Source organism: Oreochromis aureus, linkage group 2 (assembly GCF_013358895.1).
Source record: "Oreochromis aureus strain Israel breed Guangdong linkage group 2, ZZ_aureus, whole genome shotgun sequence".
Classification (NCBI taxonomy): Eukaryota; Metazoa; Chordata; class Actinopteri; order Cichliformes; family Cichlidae; genus Oreochromis; species Oreochromis aureus.
Genome location: NC_052943.1, coordinates 17,238,613 through 17,252,412, shown reverse-complemented (window position 1 = coordinate 17,252,412; position 13,800 = coordinate 17,238,613). Strand labels below are relative to the sequence as shown.

Here is a 13,800-nt window from a genome sequence, read left to right as displayed (position 1 = left end):
CCTAATCTAAGTTGAGAAGCAGTAGCAATATTGGAAGTTGGGGGTCTTTGAAACATGATAGCAGTGTGGAAAACAGGAGGAGATAGGGGTGTGGTGCTGAACTGCTGCTGTTTATCCGTGTGTGTGTGTGTGTGTGTGTGTATGTGTGTGTCTGTCAGCTGACGCAGGGCTGTGGTCAGAGCTTTGGATGAGTTTACTCAGCAGAAGAAGGCAGTGCCCGATTGGAAGTCGGTTTAATGACATAATGAGATAAAGCTCTCACAGAAGCCACTGATCCCAGTCTCTGAAAGAAGCCATTACATATTTATTTGCTCACAAATTGAATCATGGCTGCAGAAGCCCCACCTCTTTCACTCACCCTTAACTATGTGTGGGTTTTTCGCTGAGGATCGGGCTTTAGGGGAATCTGTAAGGTGACTTGTTTTGAGATTAATTTATAGTATTGAAGGGTTTTACCTGCACTGAGGAATTTGTCATAATTGGTTCCGCCAAAGAGTTTTATCTGCTAAAGACAAAGAACAATCAGCAGAACTGTAATTACATTATTTAATCAATTTTTTAAATTTGGTTGTCATTTACTTATTCACACTTTTGTTTACAAATGGTCAGAAACTACAAGAAAATATATCGATTTGATTAAAACAAGACAACACAGACTAACAGCCTTTAATATACTCAGAGTGATTGTGCTTGTGTGGATTCTGAGCCAATGCTGAGCCAGGAAAAACTCTGGATTTAGATCCGGTGTCTATGACGCCATCTAGCGGATGATGTTACACACAAACTGTACCGGGCGGCTTAATTAGGGTATTAATACCATTATGTAATATATTCAGATGATGCTTTCCTAATGTTAGAATGAATGGCTGTTACATAAATAAATGTGTAAACAAACTTGACTTTGCTTTTTTTTTAACATAAATAAAATAACACGTTATTTATTTTCTCCTAATTATTCACAAAATTCCCTAAAATATTTTCCCATGTATTCCTTTTATAAATAGAATCAAGGTCACTAGAATTTGGCTTTGAAAAACAGAAAAAAACCCTCTTTAATGTCAAAGTAAAAAAGAAAGACTTCTACATTAATTTCAATTAAAATAACATTTATCATGTAAAACAACTGGCTGCAGGAATATTCACCCCTTTCAAGTATAGCCACATTTTTCCACAATAGAAGCATTAACCTCACACGTTTGAACACCAGTTTTGCTCTCTCTTTTTTGGGAGACTGCTCAAGCTTTCTGAGGGTGCACGGGGATCAGGTGTGAACAACCCTTTTTGATTTGGCCACTTAAAACATTCCTCTTGTTGTTTTTAAACCATTTCTGCATAGCTGTGTAGCTTTTGCTGAATAAAAGCTAATAAATCTTAGTTCCCTCAGAGACTCAGTCAGACTGTCCTCCAGGATTTCACTCTACTTTTATGAGCCTTTGAATGCCTGCCGCTGCCACCGCCATCTTTCACAGTGGAGATGGTGTGCATGGTTTGATGTCCACCAAAACATAGCATCTAGTCTGAAGGCTAAACAACCTTCTTCCAGTCAATAGCAGAGTCTCCCACATGCCCTTGCATAAACTCGAGATTTGGGTCTTTCTTTGCAACGAAGAGATGTTTCTACTTTTTGTTTTAGGCACTAGCAAATAATTTTCTAGGCACTTCTGACTGGTAATAGGTGTCTTGTCTTGGTGGCCTCCCTTACCACTCTTCTTCTTGCACAGTCACTCAGTTTTAAGGAGGATGACCTGCTCTAGGCTGACTTACACATGTGCCACTTTACATTTCCATTACCTGAGCTCCAGGGAATGTTCAGTGACTTGGATTTTTTTTTTATACCCATTCCCTGAATTATACTTTTCAATAACTTTTTCTTTGAGTTGCTTTGGGTGATCTTTTATGTTCATTGTGTAACTGTAGCCAGAAATATTGATTAACCAGTGACCTTCAGTGGACCTTCCAGACATGGGTGCCTTTGTACTAAAATCACTTGAGACGCATTCACTGCACTTAGGTGATATCCGTTACACAAATTGTGCAGTTGCTACAACCATCTGGCTGGACTGCTTTTGAATTAGATCAGTCACTTTAAAAGAGGGGAAATATTTATGCAGTAAATTATTTTACATGATATATTTTATTTAATTGTATAAATCTGTTTTCACTTTCACATGAAAGAGAATTTTTTCATGTAAGTTCGTGTCAGAAAAGCTAAAAGATATCAAAGAGAGAAGCAAAAAAGGAGAAAACATCCAAATGGCATTTTGTGTTTTCCTGATAAACCTTGAGTCCTGGGGTTCCCAAGGATGTTATTTTTCACAAGACCCAAGCAATAAAACTATTGCTGCCTATAAAGCACCCTCTCCTAGTGTACTTGCACTCCCAACAGCTGCCTCCTCCACTAGGACACCCCCAGGCATCCTCTGTCCATGCACTGACAGGCCTGATCTGCTCTCAACGCACAAGGAGGCACAACACAATATTAGATGGCTGTAATCTTTCTGTTTTAATTGTAAATTCAGTGTGACACTAAACGGCCCTTATAGTGTCATTATCTCACTGAGAGACTGAGATTGTGGAGCCTAAATCCATCTCTGCTACCACTTTCTGTCTTGACCAAGAAAAGGAGATCACAGCACGCCACAGATCACACCACTCGACAAATTTAGTTTTCCGGGGATGGATATAAGCGCCTTCATTTGGTCGAGTTCCAGAAGGACCACGCCATCCAATGAGATTAGAAGTTGGTTCAGAGAGCTCTGGGATTGGTTGAAAAGCCAATACAACATTTTCCAGATTGCACCTCCCACATGGGGTGACCAAAGGCTTAGTGTGAGCCTGATTAGTTCTGTAGCCGATGGGTACAAGATGTTAGTGAAGACGAGCACCCAAACAAATGCATGGACATAGAAATACTTCTGTGAGTATTCATTGAGCAGATGGCAAAATCTTTCAAATTTGCAACTTTTATATGTAGTGGTATCAGGTAACAGCTCCTGCTGAATTTAAAATGCTTTTCTGTTAGTTATAGAGTCACTGCATTTTACCAGGCATGTGACACTGTTGGTGTTTGTTTGAAAAATGATTTTTTCAGGGAAGTTTTTCTCATGAAAAGATAAAAAATAACAGTCAAAACTGCTGCTTTGTTTTGGTGGGGAATCCAAATTAATTAACTGTTCTTTTATGGTAGATTTAAAGTTTACATAAAAAGTATTTTTTTTTAATCTTTTGTTCTGATTATTTGGGATTTGTATCAAATTACAGAAAACTGTTTATTTTTCATTGTTAGTAGTCCAGTTTCTCTTTTATTTATGCCTCTTAAAATGATAAAACTTAACTGATGTTTTGTATTTTAAAAACGATTTAATGTTATGTTTTGTGCGCTACATGGGTGTGATGCTTAAATGTACTGAAGTCATTGAAATTAATACATGCAACATGCACATTTAGTACCCTGGATAGGTGATTCCCTTGTGTTTCAAAACTACTTATGACTAACTAACCTGGTTTAAATGTCTAAAACAATGAGATATGAAAACCAGTCCTCCTTACACCATAGCAGAAACAGGGACGGCCTCTTCTACAGCCAGTACAAATATGGGGCAGCTTGTTAACAACACTGTAAAAGCAGGCCATTCTAAACTGGCTTTAGCAGATTACAGAACCTGAACAGATGCACTTGACAAAGGAAGATCTGCCTGTGTGTGTGTGTGTTTTTTTTAGCACATGCCCTACCTCAGATGCACCTGCTGTGTGTTTATTGGGAAGTTTCAGGATGACTGCTCATGCATCCAATGACATGTTAGAGAGCTTTTATGAGGCAAACACACATTCAGTGCCATAAAGACAATATCAAGAGAAGTTACTAAGAAACATCATGCAATACTTGCTTGTAATGGCCTATTTCAGGGGTACTTGGAGAGGCTTGAGCCCATATGTTAGCTGTGTTAGCAATTAAGAAAGTATTTGTGAAGAGCGTGGCTGTTGAGAAATCCTTGATATAGTTCTGATAGATCATCGGTTCCAGAAAGAAAAGAAAAAAAAGCTCTGAAAATTAGATTAGCTATTATGGTGGACTTTCTACAGCACTGGTGTTAGTGGTGGAGTTCTCAGAACTGTGATGCCTAGGAGGCTAAATGAGAGGGCGACATGGATAAGTTGCATCATAATGGAAATTTTAGTTGGAGTAGAGAGCATGGTGTTTCATGTTTTTAATTATGATTTGGTTTACTGTTGTTTACCCATTAATGAGGGGGCTGTTATATGTCTTCACATCAAAATTAGGAAATTTTATCTGCTTCAGTGGACAGAAGAGTTTATGTTAAAGACAAATCTGCCTGCAGTCTTGCTCTTTGCTGCTATCATGCATAGACATAAACTGTTTGAAGTAGTGCATTCTTTCCTTCTCATGAAGGGCCATATAAAATTCCAATGAGGGCTTCTACTGGCCCGGAAGCCGCGCCCTGGATAACCCTTGGCAGTAAATGCACTGTCGCGAGTGACCATCTGTGAACGTCTCCTAAGTCCACAGGAGACAGACACAAAGCATCTTTGCGATGGATCTGGCCTCGCTCCCAAGTGACTCAACCTTCCAGCCTTATCTGCGTATGTGTGTGTGAGTCACACTGAGATTTACCATCTGTCTGCAGGTACCAGTTCCAGAGAAGATGGTGGCCACTGTGCACACCTTGCTCACCTCAAGTAAACATGTTCAACCTGATGAGCAACTGCTGCAACTGGGTCTCCAAAATACAGGAGCCCATCAGGTACAGATATTACACTTTCGCAATCTTCCTGCCGAACTTACTAAAAATAAAACATTTCCTCTCTCAATCACTCAATTAGATTATTTTTAGACATTCTTGTAGCATCGGCTCATTGATTGTTCCTAAAATCCACAGAAGTCAACTTAAGCTAATATCAATATGCATTCGTCTGCAGGAAAGTGACCATTCTTGTGGTTGGTCTTGACAAAGCAGGAAAAACATCCTCCATCAGAGGCATGTTAAGAGGTAATGTGCTTGTGACTTTACCACGGGTTCAGCCTCAAGTGTTTATTTCAGAAATACAACAAGTAACCACCTGTGTTTTCCCCCTTCAGTCGCCAATGTTGTCGAATCAGGACCCACAGACGACTGCATTAGACATGAGCTGAGGGTGGAGAATTACCTGGTCACACTCTTGGATGTAGGAGGATCTGCAGAGTCCCGTGGCACCTGGCGGGAGCTCTATGGAGAGGCTCATGGCATCATCTTTGTTGTGGACTCTGGTGACAGACAGAGGATAAAGGAAGTCAGGGAGGTTCTTTCGGACCTGTTGAAGCAGCCGAGGGTAGCAGGAAAACCTCTACTAGTGTAATTACACTCTGTTTTATATGTTTGAATTTTACATCAGATCTCAAATCATGTGCAAACAGTGCCTCCTTGTGGCTCACATGTAAAAATACAGAACAAAACATTAATTGTGACACTTCTCTTTTGCTTTCAGATTGGCCAACAAACAGGATAAAATGAATGCTTTGCTGGGTAGTGAACTGATTGAGATTTTGTCTTTAGAGAAGTTGGTCAACCAGAGCCGCTCTCTGTGCCATATTGTAAGTAATATTTCAAAATGATCTAATCAGACTTAAATCTTATTTAATAAAATAGAATTAATGGGGACACCTTAGATGTGCATAGAATATGAGCTTTCTTTCTGTTTCCACTCAGGAGCCTTGTTCAGCCTTAATGGACCTGCGGCGCTGGTCAGACAGAAAGACTCTGCGAGGCCTTCGCTGGTTGCTGCGAGCTGTTTGTCTGGATTATCCAGAGCTGTGTGCTCGTGTAGCTCAGGACAGCAAAAGGCCTCTGGAGCCAAGAGAGAGGGAGAGGAATGGAAAACCGGAGAAAGTGCAAAGAAAAACCAAGGTCGAACGGTAAGAGAGGCCTTCAGAGCTCAAATATTGCAGATAAAGGCATTAATGTTTTAACATGAATTTGTTATCACCTCAGAATAAGATCCAGCAAGTCAGATCTGCGCAAGGTTCATCGGCCCAAAGACAAGGAGAAAAAACCCAAGAGCGAAGGAAAGCTGCAACCCATTCGGAATATGCTGCAAAAGGTCAGAAAAATATCTTGCATTCTTTATAAAAGCTTATAAAATGTAATGCGATCAGCAGCTAGGCCATAAATTCTTCATAGAATAATGATGGTACCATTGCAAATAATGATGCATTAGAAATTCTCTGCCAAGCTCATATGAAACACATTTAAATCTACTTGAAACCATCAAATGCACAATAAACAGTAACAGTGTGAGTGTGTTAGCAAAAATGTAATTTTGTGGCAGATCTGCTGAATTGTGTTGTATTAAACTGCACATAATGCGTACTGTAGATGCTGTCTGTCTTCATGTGTTTGTTCTACTATGATTTTATCTGTTACATTAAATGTTCTGTTTTTAAAATTCACTTCAATAGGGCTACGATTAATGATTAATCTGCCAATTCTATTGATGATCAGTCTAAATGTCGGCATATGACGATTTTATTTTTATTATAATTTTATTACGGTGGTCCTGTTTTTATGCATGTCGGCACACTTAATAAAAATAAGCAATCTGTAATTCCACCTCTGCTTTCCCTGCTGTGGCAAATCAAAATGTGTGCTGTAGTTTGTTTTTGCCCTTCGTGACCCCATTCTCTTCTTTTGGATTTTCACTTTGGTGATGTGGCATGTGATTATGTGTATAAATAGCACTTTGCTTTATATTAAATCTATTTCCAGGACACTTCACTGAAAAAGAAGCTAAAGACAAAGAAGAAGAAGAAGACGGTTAAGGTGAAGGAAGGTGAAAAAGATGAGGGACCGCCAAACGAACATGAAGAGGAAGAGGACGGTGACGCCAATGAAGGAGAGCAAGAAAACTCTGGTCACAGAGACAAAGCCAGCAGTGCTCTGATCCCTCCGAAAAAGGGCAAACTTAAACGCAAAACAAAGGTGAAAGAAGAGACGCTGGATGTGCCAGAATCACCTGAGAATGACGAGAAACCACTGAAAGGTTCCCAAAAGCAGTTATTGGATTACACTATGTTTTAGTGGTTAGCTGTTTAAGAATCTCAAATCTACTTTTTTGTCTTCTGTCTAGTTAAAGGAGAAAAGAAGAAGAAGAAGAGAGTTGTGAAAGTGAAAAGAAAAAACAAGATCAACACAGAGGAGATGCCAGCAGCTTATTCGCAGCCCGTGGACCTTTCTGCAACCTTTGGTGAGCCTCATCCACTTCTTCCATCCACCAATAAAATACAGTAACCACACTTTGGACTCTGACAGCATGAAATCGCAGTTTTAATATTATAAGTTGAACCTGTCTCCTGACAGATCTTTACCGGAAAGCAATACTAGCTCTGAAAGAGCGTCAGGATCAGGGACAGTGAGAGTGAATCGTGCGTGTGTCCTGCCGCCTGAGTGTGAGGATGTGGGTCCACAGCAGACGTACACAACACATTGCATCCCTTCACACACACTACTATTTCTGTATCTCTTCCCATATTGTAGACTTTCAACCTGATTCCTGAACCTTTGGAGGGAATTTGCAGACTCCGAAGTGTAGTGAAGGGCAGGTGTGATAAAATAATATCACATTGTAAAAAAAAAAATGTGTTAAATATAAACTTGTGTACATGGCCAATGCATCTGCATTTTGTTTATATACATTTTTGCAGTTTTGAATGTAAAGAAAACTGGATTTTTAAACTGTTTTTTCTGTTTTGTTTTTTGTAATTATTGTTTAAACCTTTTCCCATAATAAACAGTGTACTGGGGAACGTTGTGCATATTGTTGAATGGATCACTTGCATAATACACTGGTATACATTATATAGTAAACATTTGTTAATACATTTGCATAATTTCAGCAAACTGGCTCGTGCTGGGCAGCGGCTTCACAATCCTCCTCTGTTTTCTCCCACAGTCCAGAAACATTCACGTGATGTTAACTGGTGTAAAGATAAGGTGGTTGAACGGCCTAAATGTAGTATAACGTGCTGAATCTATACTTTTAGGTGTCATTTGATAATTAGTCATGCATTTTCCCACCTTTCCTCCATCTGGAGAAACTGTTTACCAGATTGCCAGACAGATTTGAGACTTAGCGCTGCAGTTTCTGGATTTGGCAGAATGATTTGTGAGTTTCATCCATATGAGCTGCACTTCAATAGCTTTCAGCAAAACCTACTAAAGGAACAAAAGATGAAGATAATCATGATTTGTTCGGTGGTCCTGATCATCTGTTGTGGTTTCTTCATTCCTTACTGATGAATTTAGGACCTTTCCATATTAAACTGGTGAAAGTGCTGTCCTAAAATATGTCACAGGATTATTACTGCAAGGAGAAAAGTATAATAAATCCAATCAAATAGGATGAAATAAGTTGAACAGCTCTCATAGAAATATGGGTGTTCGCTTAAGGATTGCTGGAATGGTAAATTAAATACATTATAGACTCACATTTGACATTAAACAGATATTTCTTTTGTCTTTTATAAAATCCTGTTCAATTGGTAAGAGAAACTAGTGACTATATAAAAGGAATATTTAGGGAAGCTTTTCTTTTCAGGATCCTAAAATACCACCCGGGGCTCTGATCATCAAATGCCAAAGCCCTGCAACATTAGTAACATATGCTTTATTTTTCATTTAATTGTAACTCAATCTTTAAAATCTACAAAAATCCTATTTCTAAAAGAAAATTGCCAATTAACACTGCAAAATCCACTTACTAAGTGAAAGAGCTCTGTGTTAACATTTCATGTCTAATTTCTTTAACATGTGCAAATATGATGTGTGAAAACATGAATTTGCATTAGCAGCCATGTCCTCCACAGGAGGCAGGACTGCTGCACTTCCACAGCTGCTCACAGTTTGCCGATCGCTAAATGCAGCTTTCACTGACAGCCTGTCAATGGTTCACTCACTGAAAGCTGATGTTAAAACAATCATCAGATTGCAATCATATCACATTTTTATAGTGGAATTTATTTTCCTTTTGTCTGGGGGGCATCAACAAACTAATACACAAGGGTGGATTCATTATTGCCCAGAATCGGGAGGCATTTCAGTCAGTGAGGGACAGGAGGTCACTCGACAAACTGCTCTCCATCATGGACTCATCTCATCTCATCTCATCTCATTCCATACTACAGAAGGGAAAGAAAGAAGCCCCTGCTACATCTTCAAGCTCGACTGAAATTTGGAGCTGCTCACATGGATAAGCCAAATGCCTTCTGGAGAAACGTTTTATAGTCAGACAACACAAAGATTAAACTATCTGGCTACAATGACAGAGGTCTGTTTTTAGGAGTGATGGGGAGGCTTTTAAACCTAACAACACTGTACCAGCTGTCAAGCATAATGGTGGCAGCAACATGTTCTGGGCCTGTTTTTTCTTCATCAGTGATACTGGTACATGGCACAAAGTGGATGGAATAATTAAGTGCTACCTCTCAACTTCAACTCAAATCAACATCTAGATGGCTGAAACTCGGACACAGCTGTGTGTTCAAATAGGACAATGAACACGAGCACACATCAAAACGTGTATTGGAATGGATAAAGCAGGCCAACTTTAAGCTTCTCAACCCCAACCCTGTTGAACCCTACTGAATTTGTGGACTGCACTTAAAAGCTGGGCCCATGCCAGGAAACCAACCAATTTAAATGAACTTCAAATTCTCCCAAGAAGAGTGGTCAAATATCCAACCAGAACTATGTCAGAGGCTAGTTGATGGCTCCCACAAGGATCTAGTTGAGGCGCAACTTATTAAGGGACATTTAAGCAAATATTAGTAGTGATGCAGATTTACATTTGAGCCTATATATATATACTTCAACAACTTCAAATCTGTGCACCCATTTATTGTTTTTTAAACTCATTAAAGGTGCATGCTGCATAAACATTCACACTCTGGAAAAAGAACATTTCAAAGAAATAACTGAAAGCACAAAATTACCATGTCATTCATGCCCATGATGATGCATGCAAACATCTATCTCAGCATATAGCACAGAAGTGGGTTTTATATAAGTTACCTCTTTTCGTTATAATCGCAGAGAGCCACAAAACTAATATATAAAGTTGTTGTTAAGCAACTTGAACCCAGAGCTTTTATCTTGGCAAACTGTAAGCTAATGCCATAATTCAGCACTATGAGTGTTTCACGTAGGATGTGTGTCCCTTCCCTTTAATCTCATTCTTAAACTAAGATGAGAAGTTGGTCTTCCCACAGCTCCCTTCCTGCTGCTGCTGGATGCGGAGCAGGCAGGGACCCCGGTCGCCATTTTTGTGGTAGATCCAGAAGCCCATCCCCCTCGCGCATCTTCACCGGGAAACGGTCCTACTTTCATTCAGCTCAGCGGGAAGCGCCCGGCCGCATGCACGGTAGTGAAAAATGGCTTCACCAAGGACAATAACCATTGTGGCTCTTTCTTTTGCTCTGGGTTTATTTTTCGTGTTTATGGGAACCATTAAGCTCACCCCGAGACTAAGCAAAGATGCATACGACGAAATGGTGAGTAGCGTTGAGTCTTACCCGTGAAGTGTCCGCATCTTTGGGGGGGTAAAGGCCATTGTTCTGCGGTGGCTACAGACTCAATGTGTAGGGAAGCTGACCTAAATAGTAAAAGGACGGGAAAATGAGTGTTTTAGATGCTGGGTTGCTCTTTTAATAGGCCTGCGTGTTGCTTGTTTTCCCAGCGGAGAGTCCTGTACGGTTATACAAATGTTTAGACCTGCTATTATTGCCTGCAATAATACTTTTAGCACGCATGCTAAGCCACCGTGTTTTAGGATAAGACTCACATTATTTTAGCAGTCATCCCTGTAACATCATTTAAACAGATAGGATACATAAAATAGTTTAAAACGTGCCTAAGCTGAATATGGATGAATAATGAATGAATGAAAGCACTTCCCTTTTCTTTCTTCTTAAAACATGCTGTAATTCAGCTTAAAGATACAAACAAGCATGCGGGATAATTAACAGTTTTGGAAGTGAGAGATTGGATTTTATAACCTAAAATGTCTTGTATCTCCTAAGGACAGATAGAGAGAGAGAGAAGGAACTTAGCAGTTGGAGAGCAATGGCGGCGCATTCGAGCAATTTCTGTGAGATGCACCTGCGGGTGCTGATGTTGAACTATGTGGGAGATCATCGATGGCATGCCTGTTGGTTTAATTACTGCATTCCCAAGCTCACTTAATATCATAATTGCATGAGTTTGCAGGTTTTTTTGAGCAGTGAGCAATAGGCTGGAGAGTCATTGTGCAGCCACAGTGATGGTAAACTGTCATTTAGATGTTGTACCTGCTGACCTGAGTGTGGTGACTCCACCTGGTCCTTACATGGCCTCACTAAAGGACATTCATAGCAGCTTGTAAGCCAAAGTTACACACTATAGGTATTCATGAAAATTTCTTTTTTTCTTTCTAGAAAAGGGCATACAAGAGTTATGCCAAAGCATTGCCGGGCCTGAAGAAGATCGGGATCAGCTCAGTCCTGCTACGTAAGATCATTGGCTCTCTGGAGGTGGGCTGTGGGGTGGTTCTCACCCTCGTGCCGGGCCGGCCGAAGGACGTAGCCAACTTCTTGCTGCTGCTTGTCATGCTGGCTGTGCTCTTCTTTCACCAGCTAGTAGGAGACCCCCTGAAACGGTACGCCCACGCTCTAGTCTTTGGTATTCTGCTCACCTGCCGATTGCTCATTGCTCGCCAGAGTGATGACCGGCCAGAAAGAGAGGACAGCAGAGAGGAACAGCACATCAACGATCAGGAAAAGAACAAGGTCAAGCAGTCTTAAGGTCTTTCCTTTTGGTCTATGGATTGTAGTCATTCAAATTTTGAAGGAAACATTCACTCCTAGTAATAATACTACACACACACACACACACACACACATCCTCTGTCCCATCCAGCTGACTGATGACTCTCACCTACTCCTCTACACTCTTACTGTGAAACTGAGAACTCCTGACCCATCCGTCCTCTACATAACCGTGGACAATCGTACCTCTGGAAACTGATGAGCTCAGCTCATTGTCACGTTTATCCATCCCTGTTTCCCTATTTATTTCAGTCCTACACTGTGTTCAATGTTTTACTCTACTATGAATCTCTGTTATGTTTTAGGTTGATTTGAGAATGCTGTTTTTCATTGAAGAATCTTTGTCGTTTTTTCTTTCTAATTTGTTTTTATATTGTAGGTAGGAGAGGTTAATGATGAATTTCAAGCATGTTTAATTTGGTCAAATTTACAGAATTTAAACTGAAATAGGCACTGATGAAGGGAATTTTGGACTTACTGTACTTTTTTAATTAGTCTTACATATCCAGGTCTGATGTTGATGCAGTGTTACCCAATGACTCCTTCAGTTAAAAAAAACAACCTATAAATCCTTTTTCATGTTTCATCTCAGTAGACTTTTGCAGAAGTACGCATGAAATCTTCTCAAAGTAAAATAAGCTGAATATCATCCTTTCAGTTCTGTTAATACACTGAAGTTGTTTAGCTGGGAATGACGGTGTTCGCTGCCTCAGACGTCGGCAGCCGGCTTGTACTGCAGAACATAACCAAATCAGAAAGGTCTTTTCTCATTGAAACTCGATTTTACCATTTGTAATTCACAGTTGGAAGTCTTAAATTCTAATCACGGGTTTGTTTCTTCTTCTCTAAAGATATGAAAATAATTCCTACTGCGGTTGAAAATACTGTCAATTTTGAGACTCACAATATTTCTGTAAATGATATACTTAAAATAAAGAATTGGAGCTCAGCCTGACTAGTGCATTTCATTCCATTAAATTTAACTAAAAATACCTTAAATATGAATCACGAGCTGCTGTTTTTTTTCCCCCTCCTGTGGTTGTTGCCTTGTTATATAACTTCAGCCAGTCCCTGTCAAAGTAATTCCTTCGTATTAGCACATATCCTACATACTACCTAGAAAAGTACTGTTTGCACAGCTCTGCAAGGGAATTCTTGGTCATTTTATTCTGTGCATTGCACATAGATTGGTTTATTATAAAATACTGCTTAACCCAGGCTGGCATTAAGTTGTTATTGTCAGAAGAGACTGACTTTCACACCGTGTTTTGTTTATGTGAATTTTCTCATAAGATGACTCCTGATGGCCTGAACTCAAAGCTGTGTCTGACACAGCAAAAAAACCTCACATGAGCAACAATCAAAGGCTCACTGTACAGACTGGCTCTGATGGTTGTTTGTCTTAAGCCACTTTTCCTCCTGCTGAGCATGAAAGCTGGACGGGATATTTGTTACAGTTTGGATGAAAGTTATAGGAAGAAGTGAAGAAGAATCATGCATTATGCATTCCCCAAATGGCAAATTATGACTGATGCTTGCAGAACAGCTTTGTCCACATGAGAAGAGAACTTTGTTTGTGAGTTGTAGCTGAGATTTCTGACATACTGAAGAAAATATGAGGTAAATGAAATATAATATGATCTCTGGAAAACTAATTCAATCCCTGCAAAAGGGCATAGGCATCTTAGATCCTTTGCCCAGCGTGTTCTTAGACATGGACATGTCTTTTACAGGCATATTTATTAACATAGATACATATAACTGAAAAGAAAATATTCAGGATAGACTAAGCATTTTGGGTTTTGCTGCTGAATTACAGGAGGGCATTATTTTCTCTTGCAAAGGATGTTTTTCTAAAGGGGATAAATAAAGAGGCACTGAAGCACCACACTTTCACAAGCTGTTATTGTGGTTGCCACGTTGATATTTTGGGATGAGTTAGGATCTTT

At 39.8% G+C, this 13,800-nt stretch overlaps 2 protein-coding genes across 2 annotated transcripts; both read left to right on the top strand.

Annotated features, from left to right (window-relative positions):
• Nucleotides 1–2,848: 2,848 nt before the first annotated feature.
• arl13a (ADP-ribosylation factor-like 13A) lies at nucleotides 2,849–7,770 on the top strand. Its single transcript, XM_031736347.2, has 10 exons — nucleotides 2,849–2,917; nucleotides 4,647–4,763; nucleotides 4,939–5,009; nucleotides 5,099–5,351; nucleotides 5,485–5,590; nucleotides 5,706–5,911; nucleotides 5,988–6,096; nucleotides 6,762–7,035; nucleotides 7,123–7,239; nucleotides 7,353–7,770. The coding sequence occupies exons 1-10, from the start codon at nucleotides 2,898–2,900 to the stop codon at nucleotides 7,406–7,408; spliced, it is 1,329 nt and encodes a 442-aa protein (XP_031592207.1). The 5' UTR covers nucleotides 2,849–2,897; the 3' UTR covers nucleotides 7,409–7,770.
• Nucleotides 7,771–10,302: 2,532 nt separating this feature from the next.
• On the top strand, nucleotides 10,303–12,800 carry tmem35 (transmembrane protein 35). Its single transcript, XM_031736409.2, has 2 exons — nucleotides 10,303–10,540; nucleotides 11,462–12,800. Exons 1-2 carry the CDS (start codon nucleotides 10,421–10,423, stop codon nucleotides 11,825–11,827), a joined length of 486 nt encoding a protein of 161 aa, XP_031592269.1. The 5' UTR covers nucleotides 10,303–10,420; the 3' UTR covers nucleotides 11,828–12,800.
• The last annotated feature ends 1,000 nt before the right edge of the window (nucleotides 12,801–13,800 follow it).

What these genes read in the sequence shown, in the direction of transcription:
- arl13a (XM_031736347.2), top strand. Translation starts at nt 2,898, where the DNA reads ATGGACATAGAAATACTTCT. An exon ending in AAAATACAGGAGCCCATCAG is followed by an intron (nt 4,764 to 4,938) that starts GTACAGATATTA and finishes ATTCGTCTGCAG; the next exon opens with GAAAGTGACCATTCTTGTGG. An exon ending in GCAGGAAAACCTCTACTAGT is followed by an intron (nt 5,352 to 5,484) that starts GTAATTACACTC and finishes TTTTGCTTTCAG; the next exon opens with ATTGGCCAACAAACAGGATA.
- tmem35 (XM_031736409.2), top strand. Translation starts at nt 10,421, where the DNA reads ATGGCTTCACCAAGGACAATAACCATTGTGGCTCTTTCTTTTGCTCTG. An exon ending in AAGATGCATACGACGAAATG is followed by an intron (nt 10,541 to 11,461) that starts GTGAGTAGCGTT and finishes TTTTCTTTCTAG; the next exon opens with AAAAGGGCATACAAGAGTTA.